Source organism: Drosophila suzukii, chromosome X (assembly GCF_043229965.1).
Source record: "Drosophila suzukii chromosome X, CBGP_Dsuzu_IsoJpt1.0, whole genome shotgun sequence".
In the NCBI taxonomy this organism is placed as follows: Eukaryota; Metazoa; Arthropoda; class Insecta; order Diptera; family Drosophilidae; genus Drosophila; species Drosophila suzukii.
In genome coordinates, this window is record NC_092084.1 from 28,098,704 (window position 1) to 28,121,866 (window position 23,163).

At 38.8% G+C, this 23,163-nt stretch overlaps 1 protein-coding gene across 2 annotated transcripts in view; it reads right to left on the reverse strand.

Annotated features, from left to right (window-relative positions):
• Window positions 1-23,142, reverse strand: part of LOC108005652 (uncharacterized) — a 39,232-nt gene extending 16,090 nt beyond the window's left edge. The window contains exon 1 of one of the 2 annotated variants that reach the window (XM_065868366.2): window positions 22,879-23,127. In XM_065868366.2, coding sequence (XP_065724438.2) covers window positions 22,879-23,127 — 249 coding nt within the window. Of the gene's footprint in view, window positions 1-22,878 lie in introns of both variants that reach the window. The other variant, XM_036819989.3, reaches the window with a different exon arrangement.
• Window positions 23,143-23,163: the final 21 nt, after the last annotated feature.

Sequence of the window (23,163 nt, forward strand, 5' to 3'; positions counted from 1 at the left end):
CTATTGCCACGATGCTAAATATTGGGTGCTTAGATGTTGCTGATTTGGACTGTCATATGGCGGCTGAGAGTTTTAACGACTCAGGAAAATTAGACTGCGATGGCCTTTCTCCATTTATTTTGAAAAACTATATAGGCGTTCTTTGTGAGCCCCTAAAAATGATCTTCAACAAGTCTCTTTCCACTGGCGTATTTGCGCATAGATGGAAACTTGCCACAGTTTCTCCTATATTCAAGTCTGGTTACAAAAATATTGTTTCAAATTATAGGCCAATTGCAAAGCTGAGTAATGTCTCAAAAATGTTTGAACGAATTGTAGCTAAGCAGCTAACTTTTCTTGCTGGTCGGATCATCAGTCCTAACCAACATGGTTTTATGCCTGGAAGGTCAACTACCACTAACTTAGCTACGTTTAATGGTGTTCTCGTAATAAGTTGCCTCTGAACGTGTCAAAATGATTCTACGTTAGGTACAGCAAACGATTAATTAATGTCCTTAGCTCGTATTCCATTAGTTCCCATGTGTTCTTTCCTTAAGAAATGAATCACTGGACCTAGGAGTTATGTTTGATACCAAATTTACTTTCATTGATCACATAAATTACATAATTCCAAAGGCATACGCTATGTATGGTTTTGTAAAACGAAATTCCACGCAATTTAAAGATCCGTACACAAAACTAAGCCTATTTTCTTCGATCATTAGGTCCAGATTGGAACATGCTTCGTTTGTTTGGAGTCCGACTGGTACTACACACATCAATCGTATTGAGCGTGTTAAAAAAAAATTCCTATCTTTTGCCCTTCTTTCTCTAAACTTTAATGACCCGGTTCCCTCTTACTCTGCGAAATGTCGTCTTGTGCACCTTTCTTCCCTACAAGATCGTAGAACAACTAGCGCACTAGTTTTTATTTGTGACCTGCTGTCCTCCAAAATAGACTGCCCTGCATTGCTGAGTAGCATAGGCTTTTCCGTACCTGGTAGGTCTTTAAGGTCATTTGAACCTTTTTTTATTCCGGCCTATAGAGCTAACTATGCTTTTAATGAGCCTCTGTGTAGAGCCTTGTTCTGCTGGAACAAACTTCCATCTCCCATGCGGCTGGACCCATGCTCCCCCAGGGAACTAATTAAGAAAACCCTTTACAATTACTTTTCGTCCCTTAGTATTTAGTTTAGAAATAGACAAGTAGCCAGTTAAGGTACCAACTGTTGGCGAAATAAATAAATAAAATATATGCAAAAAAAGCCGTGTTGAACCCGTAACCCCCATAAATCCAAAACTCTACCCTTGTGTAAACACAATGAACTAAGTTAAATTCTTTAGAAACGTTCAGGCCTTTTTGATTTTAAAGTCGTAAGCTCGGGAACGCATTCCGAAAAAAGTAGTTCTAGGTCGCCCTTTTTTTTTACACAAAACGGCACGCTTCTAAATTTTTCAAGGCAAATGTGCATACTAGGTCCAGTACATTGCGGTACCTTCTAGATCTGCTTAAAAATTATGCATCCCGGTTTATTTTTCTAGGAATGTAAAAAAAAACGAAAATGAAACGCGATGGTTGCCGATAGTCGTTTTTTACGATCGTTTTTCCGGTAAAAGCGAATGTACATACATATGTTTTCTGTACACATGTGTAACTGTGAAGTAAGATGAGCACTTCTAGCTTCCTAAAATAAATTTTTGGGTGAACTTCCGTTTAGCTCCAACGCCCGATTTGGTTCAAGCTTTCAGTATCCACGTAATTTGGGGTCCTGATTACGGGAAAAATAGTCAAAGTTGGCGCAAATAACGTGATCATGGAAAATAACGGTAAAAACTGTTTTTCGTAAATATCTTCGAAAATATTAACCTAATCAAAAAGTTTGCCAAGGAGAAGTGAAAGCTATTAAAGAAATAAGTAATTTATGATTTATACATTTTTTCTGTAAAACGATATATTTATTTATTTATTTCATTTCGCCAACGGAATTCCTTTACTGGCTACTTGAACATTTCAACAATTTATCTTACGTACTAACATTTACAAAATAATTGACTAACCTATGCTTAAGAATTGATTTACTTAAGAAGTAGTCCAATTGCATATCAATTGGAAGTGCGTTAGACTCATATAAGGCCCTATACAGGGGCTCGTTTTTGGAATAATTTGTCCGCCGCAGCTCGAGGAAAAAGGGATCAAAATTCCGAAGTTGCCTAGACGGGGCGTGAAAACCAACTTTCGATAGCAGTTCTGGACAGTCGATACTACCATCCACCAAATCAGAGATGAAGCAAATGGCGAGGATACTTCTACGATGCTCAAGGGATGGTAGGTGAACAAGCCTACATTGCTGGTGGTATGAAGGGATAGGGTCTAACAACCTTAGCGGCAGCAACGCGAATTTCAAAAACTGTTTCTGTAGACGTTCTATTCTGTTTCCATGAGTGGTAGTGAAAGGATTCCAAATAAGAGACGCATATTCTAGTTTAGATCAGACAAATGCAAAATAAAGCACAAGTCTGGTGTACGGATCCGTGAATAGTGATGCGTCCCGTTTCACAAATCCAAACATAGCAAAGGCCCTGGGCATGATGTAATCGAAGTGTTCTGCAAACTTAAATTTCCAGTCAAATAACACTCCTCGATCCAAGGATTCCTGCCGCAGTTGTAGAGGTTGACCATTGATATTATAAGACGTGACGAAATTGTATGCGGATTTACTGTAAGTGACATAGAAGCACTTGCTTATAGACAGAACCTCACATCATTAATGAAAATGATGAAAAGCAGAGGTCCCATAGCACTCCCCTGAGGGAGGCCAGAGGTTGCCAAATAGGAATCCGAGAATTTTCCATTAATATTAACTCTATAAAGTCGATGGTGTAAATATGATTTTATCCAATTTAGTAATGCCGAATGTATACCCAAGCGGGCCAGTTTTGCCAGTAGGGCACTGTGGCTAACTTTGTCAAAGGCTTTCGCAAAATCAGTGTAAATAGCATCAACCTGAGATCGCATATATACGTCTTCCACAGCCCTATGAATATTCTCTTCTAGCACGGTTAAACTACCTAAATTCAATAGAGGAGTGATTGCATTTAAGGTTTGAGAATCATTCCAGGCTGCTGTTGGCTTAAAATTAGCTTTAAAATAAGAGGCAAAGAGATTTGCAGTTTCTGTATTTGAATGGGAAGATAAATTCCCTAGGAACATAGCAGATGGAACTGAAGAAGCATTTTTCTTTGAATTGATGAATCGCCAAAAAGAGTTAGGATTACTTTTTAGGCCGTTCTCAACACTCGCTATATACCGATTGTAAAGAAATTTATTTAGAAATTCAAATTCTCGTTTGTGCTGCAAGTGTCTGTTCCAATCACCAGGATCCTGTGTAACTAAAAACCTTTTATAGAATTTATTTCGAAGATTTTTAAGCTTTTTCAAACCTTTCATATACCAAGGCAACTTAAACGAATTGTGGACCCTTTCTCGAGCATTGTTCTTAATGATGTTTAAAATAGCAACTAAAAAAGTGTTGTCGGGTCACGCAGCCGCAGCAGCCAACTAACTTCTTAATTCGATCTCTTATATTAATGGCATCGCGAAAGGTAGCTCTCTTTATCTAGCTCTCTCGTCTTTTGTGTACTTGCATTTTTCGGCCCAGCTTTCGGCTGGCTGTCCTTTTGTAAATCAGTACGAATTCTGATCTCGACATAAAACGCATTCTCGTCTCGCCTGCTGTACTCTCTTTCGCTAATAAATTGTTAACAAGCCTAAAGCAACCTGAAATTCGTATTTTAATTTAGCAACAACTAATAAAAAAGCTTATTAGTTCAACATTGGTGACCCCGACGTGATTTGTGCATAAATAATACTAAGTGCAAATCATATAAGTCTATTTATTGACTTTTTTCATTCTTGTTTCTGCGGTGCATTGGCGTAGCAACAATCATAAGGCCTTAAATGCAGTGAGCGCTATAAATAAATAGCAGTTGGTGATTGCGGAAATTTACACATAAGGCGCAAAATCATCTATACATAGAAGCGTACATAGCCAAGTAACGGGCTGTTATTCCCTCGTTTGCTTTGCGCTCATCTTCCCGCTGGAGCCGAATTTCGGGCATTTCGTCAGCTGTTGTTGTTGTAGCCATGCCTACGGGAGCTTTTGGAGATGTTACCGCTGATGCAAACAGGGCAATATTTTTAAAGCGCAAGGCAACGGCTTTATTTAATAGAGTGGAGCGCTTAGTGGATTCCCTATCAAGTGCGGCGTTAACTTCATGCGACGAATCCGGTCTTCATGTGAGGTTAGAGTTGATTGATGAGCTTCAAGAGTCATTTAAAAAGGTGCTCGGTGAGCTCGAAGAGTTGGATTTAGAGGAAATTGAAAGTGATTTAAGTGAGAAATTTGATGACATTCTCGTAACTCTGAAGTCATCGGTTCGATCCGAAATTTCAAAGCGCACCTCACAGCTTCTTTCGCATTCAACTTTTGCTGACGGCATCACTCCGGGAGTTTTCGGCCCCCAGCAGCGTCAGCCTCGACATAGGGCAGCATTGCTGCCCCCACTGGAGCTTCCAAAATTCGCTGGAGGTTATGCAAATTGGTCTGACTTTTATTCTATGTTTACCACGATCATAGATAGTCATCCCGACCTCACCAACGTAGAAAAGCTGCAGCATCTACGATCATGCCTGAGGGACGCAGCGTTGGAAACTATTCGCTCATTGGAAATTTCAGATGGCAACTACGCAATTGCTTTAGATTTGCTGAAAAATAGATTTGATAATCGACGTTTGGTTTTTCAGGCACACATTATTGAGATCCTGGGACTAAAGGCGGTGCAGAGTGGTTCCGTCTCGACACTTCGGGATCTGTCCGATAAATTCAATGCTCATATTCGTGCTCTCAAGGGACTGGGCACGACAGAACAAATCGCAGGATGCATCATCGTCCAAGTTCTGTTCCAAAGGTTGGATCCGACAAGTCAGGCAAAGTGGGAAGAGCGTTTAGAGGACCCTGCCTTCGTCAATTTAATTCCTACGTGGGAGTCAATGGCATCATTTCTGGAGCAGCGATGCAGGACGTTGGAGACTATGGATTTCGCCATGGCAAACTATACGCCGGGCAATCAGGTGGGAAGTAACAGAATACCCAATGCGCGTAGATCAGCATTTGTTGCCTCGAACGCTAACCCCTGGATTTGTATATTCTGTAATGATACAGGGCATTCCATTTCTTATTGTCAGAATTTTAAAATCCTGTCTCCTGCGAATAGGCTTCAAGACGCGAAGCGGCTCGGTCTTTGCATAAATTGTCTTAAGGTTGGTCATCAAGTTCGGCAATGCAACTCTAGTAGTTGTCGTTCATGCGGATCTAAGCACCACACCCTGCTTCACCTGGGAAACTCACCTTCTTTTCCTTCACAAGAAGGAGCACAGCTTCAAGAAGCACTTCCTTCTGCTTCACCCTCTGCACTGCCTTCCACTTCGACTGCTCTTATTGCACAGGAATTTAGTAATGATATTGTGCTCTTAGCAACGGCTAGCATTTTAGTAAAAAACCGTTCTGGGGTTTTCGTTCCCTGTCGAGCTCTACTCGATTCGGGCTCCCAACTGCATCTAATAACGTCCCGATTCGCAAATCAGCTTCAAGTAAAGAAAGTAAAATCCTCAGCATCTGTAACTGGAGTTGGAGATTCCAGTTTTGTGACGGACGGTCACTCGGTCAATATTACGATTCAGTCCCGAACTTCCGAATACTCGGCCAACATTACCGCGGTGATTGCTCCGAACATAACAGAGCGACAGCCTAGCTTCAACGTCGACATTGGCAGCTGGAACATACCCAAAAATATACAGTTAGCTGACCCAAGGTTTTATGCTCCCCAGCGGGTGGATCTTTTAATCGGAGCCAGCCTCTTTTTCGAGATGTTGTGCGTTGGCCAAATCAAGCTTCCACCTGGATTACCCCTAATTCAAAAGACGCGTCTGGGTTGGGTTGTTTCTGGAGGCTATGGCCTTTCCAATGGCTCGGTTTTAATGTCGTCTCAAGATGAACTTCTCGCTAGTAGAGAGAATAGTTTCGATCGGTCAGATGATCTTCTTCGACGATTTTGGGAAGTGGAAAGCTGCGCCGAGCCAATTATACGCGCTACTAAGGAAGAATTGGACTGTGAAGCACATTTCGTAAGACACGTCAATCGTTTGCCAGCTGGTGATTATTCTGTTCGGCTGCCTGCCAAGTTTAATCTAGATCTTTTGGGAGAGTCCTACCAGCAAGCTTATCGAAGATTTTTGTCCCTAGAGAGAAAGTTGAATCGTCAGCCATCTTTGAAGGCTCAATATGCAGCATTCATAAAAGAATATCTCGATCTAGGACATATGTCATCAGTTTCTGCCGCTGACATCGGGTTGTGCCGATATTTCTTGTCTCATCATTGCGTCATAAAGAAAGATAGCTCCACTACAAAGCTTCGCGTAGTTTTTGATGGATCGGCGGCCAGTTCCTCAGGCTATTCTCTCAACGATGTTCTTATGGCAGGCCCTGTTATTCAGCCTAAGCTGTTCCAGATTCTTCTACGGTTTCGTTCACACCCAGTAGCAATCACAGGAGACATTTGCAAAATGTACCGTTGTGTTAGGGTTCAGCCTGAGGACAGCCATTTGCAATGCATTTTGTGGAGGGACTCCCCCCAGGATCAATTGCGGGTGTTTAAGCTAGACACCGTTACTTATGGCACGAAGCCAGCATCATTTCTGGCTGTGCGAGCTATGCATCAGTTGGCAGCAGACGAGCATACAGCGTTTCCGCTTGGGGCTGAGGTCATTCGTCGCGATTTTTATGTGGATGATTTGATATCTGGAGCCAAGTCCAAGGAAGAGGCAGTCATCATTATGGATCAGGCATCAAAACTTCTAGCCAAGGGAAAATTTAAGCTTAGAAAGTGGTGCTCCAATGTGTCGGCTGTTTTGGATGGAGTTGTTGTTCTGTTGCTGTTGCTTCGTCTTGTCCAGCGGTAACATTTATGGGATGACATCAAATCATTGCAGTCAAAGGGAATGGTGCACTCCTCCAGCTCGCTCGCATCTCTTTCGCCATTCATTGACCAATTTGGGCTTCTTAGAGTGGATGGCCGGCTGAAGAATTCTTCTCTGGATTTTAATGGGCGTCATCCAATTATATTACCACGGAGTCATTCGGTCACTATTGCCATTATTACTCACTTTCATGAACGCAATCTGCCCACTGGGCCACGGGCATTACTTGGCATAATTCGATCCCAACATTGGCCTATTGGGAGGAGAAAGACGGTAATGAAGGCGGTAAACAAATGCATTAGATGCTTTCGAATGAAGCCTCGAGTAGTGGAGCATATAATGGCGGATCTTCCAAAGGAACGACTTGATGGATCTCATGCATTCGAAGTCACTGGCATTGACTTTTGCGGGCCATTTCTCTACAAGTCAGAGGTGCGAAGCAAGCCTCCAGTAAAATGCTACGTTTGTGTCTTCATTTGCTTCGCCACGAAGGCTATTCATCTGGAGTTGGTCAAGGATCTCTCTACGGTATCGTTTCTACATGGCCTCAAACGATTTATATGCACTAGAAGAAGGCCGCGGCAGATTTGGTCTGATAATGCAACCAACTTTGTTGGAGCTCGCAATGAGCTGCTCGAACTAAGGCGTCTTTTCCTCAGCAGTGATCATCAGAGAGCTACATTGGACTTTTGCCTAGCTGAGGCTATTGATTGGTGTTTCATTCCTCCTAGGTCGCCTCACTTTGGCGGTCTTTGGGAAGCGACTGTAAAGATCGCTAAGCATCATTTCTACCGCGCTGTTGGCACTGCTGTTTTAGCCTTTGAGGAGTTGCGGAACCTGGTGTGTCACATTTCGGCGGTTGTTAATTCTCGACCATTAGTCTCGATTTCAGAAAACCCAGCTGATCTGGATGTATTAACCCCAGCACATTTTTTGAATGGTGGTCCGCCTTCTTCTTTCGTCGAGCCGGATGTGACCAGTCTTAACTTCAATCGCTTGGATGGATGGCAACGCGTGGCTTACTTGCAGCAGATCTTTTGGTCCCGATGGAAGGAAGAATACCTAACACTGCTACAACAGCGCTCCAAGTGGCGCACCCCAAAACCTGGCCTGGTTGTCGATGACTTAGTTCTGGTTAAGGACGAAAACTTGCCTCCCATGAAGTGGCCCCTCGTCAGAGTGATCGAGCTTCTCTTCGGTGGAGATGGGGTTGCTCGAGTTGCCGTTCTGAAGACAGCATCAGGAGTGACAAAGCGAGCAGTAAACAAGCTGTGTCTGCTACCCCTTAAGGATAATGTTGAAGCCCAGGCTTCCAACGGGGGGAGTATGTCGGGTCACGCAGCCGCAGCAGCCAACTAACTTCTTAATTCGATCTCTTATATTAATGGCATCGCGAAAGGTAGCTCTCTTTATCTAGCTCTCTCGTCTTTTGTGTACTTGCATTTTTCGGCCCAGCTTTCGGCTGGCTGTCCCTTTGTAAATCAGTACGAATTCTGATCTCGACATAAAACGCATTCTCGTCTCGCCTGCTGTACTCTCTCTCGCTAATAAATTGTTAACAAGCCTAAAGCAACCTGAAATTCGTATTTTAATTTAGCAACAACTAATAAAAAAGCTTATTAGTTCAAAAAGTGTCATAACACGACTCCAAACTGATATGTGATAAAACTGACTCCCAGTTAATGGCAGAGATCTCATTTCTGATGGCACAAAGGCTGGTTTCATTGAAAATAAATCTAGGTGAATATTCAGCTGAAGGCGCAAATGCGTAAAAGTTTATACCTAGTAGCAATGGTCTATGATGAATATCACAATTGCTTATAGGTGAACTACATTGGACTAAAGAAAAGTTAATATCAGCGCTAAGGAATACTAAGTCTAAAATTTTATGTAAGTTATTGAATATATTATTGACTTGTATTAAGCCCATACTGAAAATATCATCGATGAAAAGAATCTCGTGTGGTTGATGTATGTTGCTTGGCAGTAAAGAGTGATGCTCCGGAGACCAAACGAGGGATGATAGATTAAAGTCTCCAATCACACAGATATGTTGATGGTCCTGCAGATTATTTTAGATGTCGGTAATGTTTTCCAGATGAGCCTTGTATAGTTTATATGAACCATTCGGTGGTATGTATGACACCACAATTTGCAGCGTTTCCGATTCTCCAATTATCGACACCGCAACTTGATCAAGAAGGGTATCTTCAATGAGAAGTCCAATTGACAAGCAGCGCAAATTGCAGCGAACAGCAACAATTACACCACCCCCTCTAGCACAGTGGGTTTTCGTGCTATCCCTGTCTTTGCGGAGCACATGGTACAAATTGGAGTCGAAGAATTCATTTGAGTAAAAGATTATGTTGAGCCAAGTTTCAACTAAAACTATAACATTAAACTCGCATTGGGATGTGGCAAGGTATACTTGCTCCATTTTTGTCCGCATTCCGGAGATGTTTTGAAAATAAATTTTTAGTAGGGCCGTACTTACAATAGCACGATCAACAATCTCCGGATTCGCATTTAAGGCATCATAGTCCAATACCCTAGGAAGTATTTGTTCTTGCGTTCCCAATGTTGTAGGCCCGCAGATCGCCTTCAGTAATGTAGTGTTTTTAATACGAATTTTTTCATGCAGACTAGGATCGGTGCATTCCTGAAGTTTGCTAGATACTTTTAGTAAAGAGCAACTAGTTCTTAAGAGCGATGGCAATGTCGCCGTTAACAGAGCATATCTATCCAAGTTGGCGAGAGATGGACACAGTTGTTGTTGATGCTGCCATCGGGAAGAGCCACACAAAGCAGTTGATGAGAAATTCAAGCAATTTCGTAGCGTCAGAGAGGAGCGCGGTAATAAGGAAATGATACTGTGATCACTGTGATATCGCACGAAAGCTTGTTGTTATATCGGCGTGTCGATATTGATATCGATGTCACTCGATGTTTTAGTGATGGAACGACCAAGACACGAGAACGGCATTAAAATTTTTAGGAACACGAAATAAAAATAATAATGTCTAAATGAAAAGAAAAAGCATAATAGAAATGTTGGAAAGAGCATTTCAGTTGTCGTAGCTAAAAATAAGATATGAAAACAAAATCAAATTCAAATTATAAAACGAAAATAAAATGTATTAACCAAAAAAAAAATATAAAAAGCATTTCTAATGTCGCAGGCAATATTTTTTTTTAACAAAAATCGCGCCGTTTTTTGTTAAAAAAAATTTTTGGTGCTGTTGCAGGTGATAGTGCAGTTACAATTGTGTTTTTTACAAGTAGTAGTAGATGCCCCAATTTTCAATGTCTAGGAAGAGTGGGTTTAGGTTGTAATTTATGTTTTTGTTTTTTTTTGGTTTATTATTATAAAACAAGGAAGAACGCTATAGTCGAGTACCTCGACTATCAGATACCCGTTACTCAGCTAAAGGGACCAAGCAGCAAAACGAGATTAAAATGCGCCACCTACCGGCGGTAGACAGATTTAAGCGTTATGGGAGTTAGAGTGGGCGTGGTCAATTTTTTTTTTTAGATCAATCGATAAGTATTGACGAGAAAAACACATTTCAGTCAAAATTTTTTATCTAGCATGAAAATTGTGGTCACAGGCTTGGGCGGTTTGTGGGAGTTAAATTAGGCGTGGCAAACTTTTTTTTGGTCAATCGATAGGTATTGATGAGAACAATACATTTCAATTAAAATTTTTATTATACCACCAAAACTGTAGGATCCACCGTTTTGGGCGGTTTGTGGGCGGTAGAGTGGGCGTGGCACTCTGCTGAAACAAACTTGCGCTGCGTAAGAAGCTCAGGAATCTGCACGCCAAATCTCAATAGTCTAGCTCTTATAGTTTCCGAGATCTCAGCGTTCATCCGGACAGACGGACATGGCTAGATCGACTCGGCTAGTGATCCTGATCAAGAATATATATACTTTATGGGGTCGGAAACGCTTCCTTCTGCCTGTTACATACTTTCCGACGAATCTAGTATACTCTACGAGTAACGGGTATAAAAACCGTCTGCATATGCGCTGAAAGTAATTTTATTGTATAAGGAGATTATGTTTGCGAGTTTGTTAAAAGCTATTATAAATAAGGCGACTGATTTCGGTGAACTTTGAGGTATGCCGTTATCAAGAGGACGTATAGTAGAGTATTGTGTTCCTACTCGGACTGTTATTTTGCGGTGCTCATAAAGTATTTAACATAGTTTATTATTTTTGGTCCACATTTCCAATCGATAAGTTGGTCTATTATTGAGTGTGCACCCACTCGATCAAATGCTCTTGCAAAGTCAAGATAGACGAGTGAGATGTGCTCTTTTGTGTTTAGTGACTTCGTTATAAGATGGACTGGGTATTAAAGGGCTCGTTTTGTATGATTGTGGGATGTATGTGTTAAACGTACTATTCTATCTTGTGTTATTGGATAACTATTTTTTATCATCGGGTATAATTATCTATTGAGTCCTGTCGTAGATCCTTTCAAGGATTGTAAGGCTATTGTAAGTTCTATTTTTGTTATGTTTTTTTCTATTTGTGTTGCAGATGTGGATGGGGTGTGGTTTATAATTATTATAATTTATATTTGTGAGATGTGAATTGCAGGTCAAAATTGTAATCTGTAGAAAGGATAGGCCAGTGTTGTGCGAATTGGTTTGCTATTTCTTGAGTGTTAGTTGTGTTGTTTACGCAGTGTATTTGTTTACATTAATTTAAACCACAGAATCGTCTTACGTTGTTCCATATTGTTGATGTCGGTGTGTTACTTTGTATAGTAGATGTAAATGTGAAGGTGGCTTCTCTTTTTCTTATTTAAAATTTTTTTTTTTAAGAAGTGCGTTTGCTCTACAATTTCTTTCCACCACGGAATTTTGCGTGAGTGTGGGTTTTGTGATCATTGTGGTATACTAAAGTGCGCGCTTTGTATTAATATTTTGTTGATGGTAGCTGCTTCTTTGTTGATGTTTGTAGTTAAGGGGTATATGTTGTTCAGGTTTGTAGTAAAGTCAGAGAATTTTCCCAATTGGCTTCTTTGATTTTGAAGAATGGCTTGCTGTAGTTGTTTTGTGGTGCGACAGGAAATAAGGAAGTTAGGATAGGGAAATGATCGCTAGGTCATTAGAGATTGTTCAGTTTGCGACTGGAGTTAAGGAGGGAGAGCAGAAAGTAAGGTCTATATGAGTGAAGGTGTTGTGTGTGGTAAAATGAGTGGGAGATTTATCATTTAGGAGTGTAAGATGCGAATGATCTTTAAATTAGGAGATTATTTTGCCTCTTTTGTTTGTGTGTGGGGACCTCCAGTTGGGGTGCCACCGTTGAAGTCTTCTGTTACGACTATTGTTTGGTTATTTGTATTTATAACGTTATTAAGGTTATTGCGTGAAAATTGATTATTTGGTGCTATGTATATTGAGTATATTATTATAGTTTGTTAGGATTCTATTTTGGCTGCTATTGCTTCAAAGTCTGATGTGATGATGTGTTGCGTATGCTGGACAGAATTGTGGACTAGAAGAGCTACCCCTCCAAATCTGTTAGTTGCTACGTTAGTGATTAATGTGTAGTTAATTGGTGTTGGTAAATTGTGTGTGGATTGTATGTGTGTTTCTTGAAGGGATATTACATGTGGTGAGTTTTTTTTAATTATGATGAGAAGTTCGTTGTAGTGGTTAGTGCATACAGTAATAAACTGCATATATAGAGACACAATAATGCCACCTAGGCGATAAGAGATATTATCCCTATTTTTTTAAAGGTTCGATGGGACCTTGTAATTCGTTTCCGCGGTGAGTTTAATGGGAAATTATATATCTGCACCGCTCTTACTCACTGTTTTGTTTTTGTAATTAATCCTCACCACTATTGCTGTTGATCCGCACTTGTTGGGAATCGAAGTTTGCTTCAAATTTGACCTTGAATTGGCTCTCAGCAGAGGTTGGGCAGAGGTACGGCCAGAGCAAATGGTGTCTCTATATAGTTTATTACTCTATGCTGATGCGTCGTTCCCATCGAACTTTTAAAAAACTAGGAATATTATCGCTTTTCGCCTAGGTGGCATCATTGGCAAAGTCTCAAAAAAGAGCGGCAGAGCAAATTGTGTTTCTATATAGTTTATTACTCTATGACTGAATCGATGGTTTCTTTCATTTCTTTTGTGCGTACGTTCTTTTGTGACTGGAAACTGGCAGAGTGCAGTCGTGCAAAAAGCCGAAATTGGTTAAAACGTGATTTAAAATACAAGATCGGTAATTAAATTCTAATAAAGTGGTTAATTTAATGATGTGGTAAAGCAGCGATTGGCACACACCTACCATCGCACCAGTTTGCCTTGCATTAGTGTGAGTGTAAGAAACACGAAGTTGGCGCGCAGCGCGCTGAAGCCTGACGTTTCTCTGCTTTGCACTGAGAACCTCTGCCGCAGCAGCAAAAAAACGCGCCGAAGCTGAGAAAAGGAAGACCCGAAGACCTATGCCGAAGTCACACGAACATCTACGTTATATGTGAGCGAGCAGCGCATAGGCAGAACAATTATCTATGGTCACTTAATAGGGCGCTGATGACCGCTGGTCTCTAAAGCAAAAACAATTATCCCCCATGTGCGAGCATGTTTCGTTTTCAGCCTTCTTCTTTGAATTTTGCAGTCCATTTTCGGTGGAATTAACTCAACGCGACTTTATTTGTATGAAGAGGAATCCAACATAATTTCAGAATGCCATTTAAACGCAATAGCAGGAATTATATTTGCAAATCGAAACATATTATTGAAAGAACTGCTATTAATAATACCGTTGAAGAACATGCAGCAAAGATTTTTGGTTTTTCAGAATAATGTTGTGATGATGTTTCTGATTGTTCTAATGTTTTAGGTGAAATTTACGAACAATACAATATTAAACAACGGAGAACGCTATAGTCGAGTACATCGACTATTAGATATTCGTTACTCAGTTAAAGGGACCATAGGGACATGGAGATATGCAAGCAGTAAAGCGAGATTGAAATGCGCCACCTACCCGCGGTCTCAATATATGGTTATGTGGGCGGTAGACAGATTTAGGCGTTATGAGCGTTAGGGTGGGTGTGGCAAACTTTTTTTGGTCAATCGATAGGTATTGACAAGACTAATACATTTCAGTTAACATTATCTTCTAACATGAAAATTGTGGGCGCCACAGGCTTAGGCTGTTCTTGGGCGTTAGAGTGTGCGTGGCAAAAATTTTGCGTCAATCGATAGGTATTGACGAGACTATTACATTTCAGTTAAAATTTTTTATCTAGCATGAAAATTGTAGGCGCCACAGGCTTGGGCGGTTTGTGGGCGTGACACACTTTTTTTTGGGTCAATCGATAGGTATTGATGATAACAATACATTTCAGTTAAAATTTTTATTCTACCACCAAAACTGTAGGAGCCACAGTTGTGGGCGGTTTGTGGGCGTTAGAGTGGGCGTGGCACTGCGTAAGAAGCTCAGGAATCTGCACGCCAAATCTCAATTGCCTAGCTCTTATAGTTTCCGAGATCTCAGCGTTCATCCGGACAGACGGACATGGCTAGATCGACTCGGCTAGTGATCCTGATCAAGAATATATATACTTTATGGGGTCGGAAACGCTTCCTTCTGCCTGTTACATACTTTCCGACGAATTTAGTGTACCCTTTTACTCTACGAGTAACGGGTATAATTAAGTTAAACAAACAGCAAAACTTTAATAAGTGAAATCAAAATAAAACAAAATTCTTATTTTTACTGTTACAACGAAATCACAACTTTACAATAACAATGGCACAACCAATTAACGACACACCCCAAGTCGTAGCGCTAAACGACAACAACCTTGCTGAAGCTCGTCGGCAACTAAAAGACATCATGCCATTTGAGGGTGATCCAGAAACCCTCTAAACCTTCATCAGCAGAGTGGACTATGAAATTTCACTCTACCAAACTAATGATGTGCGACAACAGAGGATTCTACTTGGAGCCAATGAAAGAAACTTAGACGTACACGTAACACGATCATTGTGCCTTCCGAACATCGAGGATTGTCCTACCCGTAGATCGAGACTAATTGCAGAATTTAAGCCGCAAACACCGAACTACAAACTACTGGAGAACTTCAGGGAGACACCTTATAAAAAAAATCTGAGAGCATTCTGCGAGGAAGCGGAAAGACGACGTCAACTATTGATTTCGAAATTGCATCTGGAAGGTAACCAACCAGATTTTCTTATTTATGTGCAGGCAATTAAAAATTCCATTAAGATACTGATCAGAAAAATACCAATACAAATATTCACCATTTTGGCTCATCATGATATTACAGACTTAAGATCGTTAATTACTATTTCACAAAATGAGGGAATATATGAAGAACATATTTATTTTGAATTGAATAAAAATCCAGAAAACCGTAATAAAAATGCAAGCCCTACTCAGAATTCTAAATCAGACAAATTAAATACAAATACCCAAACCCAATATCGACCAAGTTACCCGCAATGTTCTCAACCATTCCAACCTAAATTTAATCAGTACATGAAATCATTTAGACCCACCTATACACACCAGATTCCTAACAACGAAACTATGTGGCACGTACCAAATCATTTCGGACCCAACCAATACATGAACACACAACCAACTACTCACAAAACTCCTTTCCCACAACACAACAACAACCCTCCACATCTAAAAATACTAACTTCCCGGTTACCAAACGACTAAGACCATCGGTCATTGAGCAAACCAAAATATCTATTTACGAATTGAGATTTCAAGACGCGCACGAATACGAAGAATTACAGCCTAATTTTTATGAACAACAGTATTATCAATACTGTGGGTTGATTAATGAAGGGCAACAACAGATACCATTCAATACAAATGAACAAAATCAAAATAGCTCAGAACCAAACGAAAATTTTCGGTGAACAGCCCCGGACAACACCAGTACAAAGAAATAGCATACAAGTGCTTTTAGAGACACAGGATCCACAATAAATATGATCAAGAAAAATATATTTCGTCGAAGTTTTGACATCAAGTGGTCCTATACGTTTAACAACTTGATTATGTTACCCAGCAATAGTATTTTTGAAACAAATGAACCATTTTAAGTACACAGTTTTTCTAATAATTACGATACACTGATTGACAGAAAATTGTTGAACAATGCACAATAAATTATATATTACAAAAACAGCACAGTAACCCTTTTTGATAAAATATACAAATTAATTACTTAAAAATCAGAAAAAAACCAAAATTTGTATATTCAAAAAACACCAGAACCATTTAAAAAATCAGCTCTGCTTCTCAAAATGGCCATCATATATCCCTTATTAGCAGAACACATAATGAACACGAATTAAATTACAGAGCTATCGAAAAGGAATTACTCGCCATAGTTTGGGCCACTAAAACTTTTCGACATTATTTACTAGGACGACATTTTACCATTGCTAGTGACCATCAACCTCTAAGATGGTTTCATACCTTAAAAGAACCGAATGCCAAGTTACAAAGATGGAGAGCTAATGCTAAATGCATTATCAAGAATTAAAATTGAAAAAAATCATCACAATGAAGTTACTCAACATAGAGCAGAAGAATACAATGGTAACCTTATTCATTTAACAGAAAAACAAATAATCTATTTCAAGATACAAATCATTTTCATTAAATCCGATAAAAATAAAATAGAGAATTCAACAATATTCGGGTCCTCCATTACCACAATTCAATATAATGTAATGACATTCGAAAAGGTCAAACAGATTTTACTTGATCATTATACCCGTTATTCGTAGAGTAAAAGGGTATACTAGATTCGTCGGAAAGTATGTAACAGGCAGAAGGAAGCGTTTCCGACCCCATAAAGTATATATATTCTTGATCAGGATCACTAGCCGAGTCGATCTAGCCATGTCCGTCTGTCTGTCCGGATGAACGCTGAGATCTCGGAAACTATGGGAGCTAGGCTATTGGGATTTGGCGTGAAGATTCCTGAGCTTCTTACGCAGCGCAAGTTTGTTTCAGTAGACTGCCACGCCCACTCTAACGCCCACAAACCGCCCAAAACTGTGGCTCCTACAGTTTTGATGCTAGAATAAAAATTTTAACTGAAATGTAATGTTCTCATCAATACCTATCGATTGACCCAAAAAAAGTTTGCCACGCCCATCCTAACGCCCATAAACCGCCCACAAACTTCAAAAAATGGTAAATATGAACGTGGATATCTCGGAAACTATCAAAGATAGAGAATTGGGATTTCAGATTTAGATTCCGTAGCCTTATACGCAGCGCAAGTTTGTCACGCGAATATGCCACGCCCACTCTAACGCCCATAAACCGCGAAAACCTGTGACGCCCACAATTTTTATGCTAGATAAATTTTAATTTTAATTAATTATTAATTTTTAAAATGCGTCACCTACCGCCGGTAGACAGATTTAAGCGTTATGGGCGTTAGAGTGGGCGTGGCAAATTTATTTTTGGATCAATCGATAGGTATTGACGACCCCAATACATTTCAGTTAAAATTTTTTATCTAGCATGCAAATTGTGGGCGTCACTGGTTTTCGCGGTTTGTGGGCGTTTAAGTGGGCGTGGCAAACTTTTTTTTAGGTCAATCGATAGGTATTGATGAGAACAATACATTTCAGTTAAAATTTTCTATCTAGCATCAAAACTGTAGGAGTTACAGTTTTGGGCGGTTTGTGGGCGTTAGACAGGGCGTGGCAGTCTACTGAAACAAACTTGCGCTGCGTAAGAAGCTCAGGAATCTGTACGCCAAATCTCAATAGCCTAGCTCTCATAGTTTCCGAGATCTCAGCGTTCATCCGGACAGACAGACGGACAGACGGACATGGCTAGATCGACTAGGCTAGTGATCCTGATCAAGAATATATATACTTTATGGGGTCGGAAACGCTTCCTTCTGCCTGTTACATACTTTCCGACGAATCTAGTATACCCTTTTACTCTACGAGAAACGGGTATAAAAAATAAATAAAATAAAATCCCGCCCAACCCTGAACTTTGTCGAGACAAATTTGTGGTAGATATTTATTCATCTGAGGGAAAACATTACATCAGTTGCATTGACATTTACTATAAATTCGCTACACTTGAACCAATTAAAACAAAGGACTGAATATAATGCAGGAACGCGCTAATGCGTGTTTTTGATCACTCTGCAGTACCATTCAGCGCTTATTGAGCACTCAATCGCTGCAAAAAGCTCATCACTGAGCGCTCAATGAGCGCACAATTTTGATGGAACTAAGTGCTTAAATTAACATGGGCATGTCCTAGGGTTCATCAGTGCTCAAAAAATAGCACGCATTGAGCGCTTTTTTGAGCACCCTTTTGAGCGCTTTTTTGAGCAGCAGAAAAAGCACACGTTCAGCACATGTTGAGCGCTCGATAAAGCAGCGGAAAAAGCACACATTCAGCACATGTTGAGCGCTCGATTGAGCAGAGGAAAAAGCACACATTCAGCACACGTTGAGCGCCTAGCAGCAACTATAATTTCAGTTGTAATTATTTATTTTTATTTATTTGTTTTAAAATTTCAGCTCGGGGGATCCCGGTGTTATCGGGGTCGTTGGCTCTTCAGCATCTGGGGCCGGCGTTAACTTTTTTTTAACGCACCTCATTGCTTTTTGCAGTGCTTTTTCGGGAGGCTCCGAGGGCTCCACCATAGCGATTGCATCTAGTATTATAAGAAAAATTAGTTTTAAAAATAAAACGAGACGAGAATAAAAACGAGTGACCGAAAGTAATCGTTATTTGTAAGTTTTATTTATAATAAAAGAAATGTTATCTTTGGCATTCAATGTAAAAATCCCAGAAGTCTTTTAAAAATTAAACTTACAAACAATAGTTACTTTCGGCCCCAATAAAAACTTACTTAACAAGGTTGATACCTTTCACTTCCGCCAGCGCCAGCCGGGCGCTCTGGGAATCCTCTAAAAAATTTTAATGGTTACCAACTAGAAAAATTAAGAAAAATATTATACATACCGCTCGTGGTAAGGCAAAAACGCTTTGAGGCACTCATTTTTAAAACTTTCAACAAATAATATATAATAATAAAGAAATAATATGAAACATTTTAAAACAAATAACAATATCTTGTTATTACATTATAAATATTTATAATATCTGTTTTCCTCTTAAAAATAATTTATTTTGTTAAAAATTTTTTTGCTTTAAATATTTGTACACTTTAAGTAAATAAAACCGCAATGGATGAAAAACTTGGCAAAAAAAAATACAATGCAATATAAAACCGTTGGACTTACTACATTTTTTTTTATCGGTAAAAATTGCTAACTTTTGTTTTCGGTCACTTGATTTATTTTATTTTGTTGTAAACAATTATTACGAAAAATATACCACACATTATTTATGTATTTTTTCTTATTTATTAAAACATTTATTTATTTTGCAGTTGCGGAAAAAAAATAACACTTTTCCAGGATCTGAAAATGGGAGATGTTTGAGAATTTTATTTAAATAAGTACACAAAAGTAAGAATTGTTGTTAAATGTTATTAATATTAATTTTTATCGAATTTTAACCACAAATATAAGTTTTAAAAACAAACATCTCTTATTTTTGTCTTTAGAAACTTTTCACTCAATAAGATTTTTAAATTCTTTCACAGATTTGTTCATTGGTTTATTATATGCACCATTTGTTGCTTTTCATATTTTCATATTTCATATTTTAAATATAGATTATCTTGTTTTTTACTCTCACTGTTTTCAAAATTATTGGTTTGCGACAGACTTACCTGGGAATCGTTTCTCTTTCTCTTTTAAGCCACTGATTTATTAATATAACAAAGTTAATTGCTGGTAGTTTTGCTTGAACTTCTAACTCCTTCACTTAAGTAAACGCAAGTGAAAAAGGCAAAAACAGGCGCGTGCCTTCCAGAAAAACAACAAGCACCACTGCTCTAAACTTTAGAGTCTAAAGCGATGGCTTGAAGCAGAAGAAATTTAATTACAACTCAATACGGCAAAAAAGGGCGCAGCAGACGTCGAAAGACAATAAATTAAAAAATCCGAATAATCAATTCATCCGATGATAAAGAAGTAAAATTAAGCAAGATAGAAACAATCCTTTACACATAGAGCCATAAAATTAAACATGACACCACTGGACAAACACCTGCTCAGATATTCTTATACGCTGGGCATTTAATATAAGACAATTAAAATATTAAAGAAATGAAAATAGATAAATTAAATAAACATCGACAAGAATTTAACATTGACACTACAGAAAAGGACCAATTCAAAAGGGAAAATTAGAAAAACCAATTAAAGCAAATAAAAATGTAGACGAAGACCATTACAAAATTAATAATCGAAATAGGAAAACCAAATACTACAAAACACAATTTAAGAAACAAAAGATAACTAATGTCGTTAAACTCCCAAAGGAACCTTCTGTACAATGATGTTGTTTCTATTATTCACCACGGGCCACACTCAACAAATTCAAATAACCAACCCAGACTCCGACCTTGGCTATTTACTCTTCTCAAGCATCCCAATTCAAATACCGGTAGTATATGAACATCACTGTGTAAGAATTAATTTAACGGAAATCAATATCATCACTAAATCGCCCAGAACGAAATATTTGTAAAACTAGTCATCACCAAACAAGGCAGAAACGTGGCCTATTTAACATAATAATAAAATAACACTTGATGAAAATGATAGAGTAAAAACTAACAAAAAAAATAGATCTAATTGCAGAAAATGCAATTCAACTTCATAAATTAAATGACTATAAGGTTTGTGAATGAGGGACTGCAGAAACTTACTAACTACGAAAATAACCGCAAAAGTATTGACACACTTGTTTATGAACTCATGCAATTTATTGAGTACTTTGAAGACATAGAAATGGGCATGCAACTTTCCCAAAAGATACTAAATTACGATAAACTAGAAAGCATTGACAGTCAAAATATACTTTTAATCAAAACATAAACTTGGATTGACCACAAAAATAACGAATTACTACTTATTTCACATATCCCCATTAATCACAAAATCATTAACACCATTAAAATAAGTCCTTATTCCGACCGTAATGGGTATCAGTTAGACTATTCAGATCAAGAATAATATTTTGAAGATGAGAGTAAAAGTTATAATAAGGACAATAAAGAAGTTAATAATGAATGTATTAAAAATCACTGTGGACGGCAGTACACGTAGTGGCGAAGCGCGCGAGAGAGCGTGCGAAGACAACTACTATATATAGCCGCAGGATTGAAAATCTGCCATTATGGTCCGATCGTAACGAGTGATACACCAATCGAAAGGTATCGCACTAACTCAATCAAGACTTTCGAAATATAAATTTGTTTGGGAGAAAAAGCGGTGAAAGTGTAAAAGTAAAAGTTTAGAAAATTGGAGCTGCTGGATACGGTGGGAATAAAAGCCGCCGGCAGTTTAGCTAGTTTTATTCTTACTGAGAATACGCGTCGAATGACACATTTGTTGAAATCCGATGTCCCGTTCAAGAGTAATTCAAAAAACAAGATTTTCTTCTTCCCAAAATGAAAATGTTTGTCCCTTTGTTTATGGGTTGTATGCATTCCATCTTAGTTTTAGGGTTGTGGAAACCCTATCAGTGTATAAATTAGCTTGAATTAGAAAACGTTTGTTCTACGACTTTTGGAAATACCCGCTGGTTTTGCGGGAAACCAAAAAAAAAAATCCTGATTTAATTATAGTATCTAAACAACTAATGCTACAGAAACGTGCTATATATCTCTGAAAAGATAATTTAATTTGCTAAATACCCTTCATATTGTAAAATTGTCTGAATATATTAGATTTCGAGTTATGACAAAAAGTTATTTTTTAAAACCACTTTTTGACTATTTTCTCAAAATAGAGTCGAACGATTTCTTTTAAAATTTCAAATCATATAGCCCTTGAGATTCCTCAACTTGTGATCTGTAACACTTTTTGCCCTAAAAATTACCGTTTGGAAGATATTAAGCGATAAAAAGTACAACTCGTTTCAGCTAAATAAACTATATTAAATTTATGTATTCGGCACGCTACAACAGAAAATTTACGTGTAGGTAAATAAATATTTACTGTTGCGGGCCGAATTCATAAATTTAATATAGTTTATTTATTTTATCGAATGTAATATCATTTTTCGTCACAATTGTTGATATCAGAAATGTTTTATGTACCAAGAAATATGAATATGAATGTAAACAATCCACATCCGGAGCAGGCGATGCCGCTCTTCAAAAACATAAACGATTCTTGCAATCACTAAGTGTCGCACCCTGAGTGGCACTCTTACTCTCAAATTATTGTATACAATCAATATCCCAAGCGGCGGTTTCGCTCCCAAACTTACATATGCACAATGAATATCCCAATCGCTCCCAAACTTTTGTAATAAAGGGCAGCACAAGAAAGATTTTTGTCACATGAAATTAGTCTTAAGCTAAGATCAATCGAATAAATCCGTGAAACTAAATCTTCGTTAATTTATTCTCCTTAGCGTTGTCTCTAGTCAACTGACGGGACATTAGTTCGACTCATTCAAATAATAAACATTTTACTATATATATACTTTATGGGGTCGGAAACGCTACTTTCTTACGAATCTAGTATAAATGTTTACTTATTTTTCGACCCCACCTTGACATTGACTCCAAAAGAATTACTTCTGGATGTACATGAACACTTAACAAAAGTACCGATTTTTTCTAAAAACCAGGTAGGTATTAAAATAAACCATTCTGAAGTCAAATTCTTGGTTGTTATCGTAAATAGTTGAAAGACTTGGCTTACTCACCTGCGATGGCGGAGCGGCCACCACGTAGGTGTCTTCATCGATGGCCTTATGGATCGTGGCCCTCAGATCAGCCACTTCTCTCAGATTCTGCGGTGTGATCACTACCTTGCCCTGAAAGCTGGTCGGCAAAGGGGGTCCCATCAAGTGCTTAGGCGTCACTATTTGACGCCGCCACCTTATCACAGGTGCGGCATACACCGAAACGAAGAGCCACAATATAGTCAACTTCCAGCGCATGGTGTTGACCATTAAATGAAAACTGAAACTCTGGAGATCTTGCAAGCC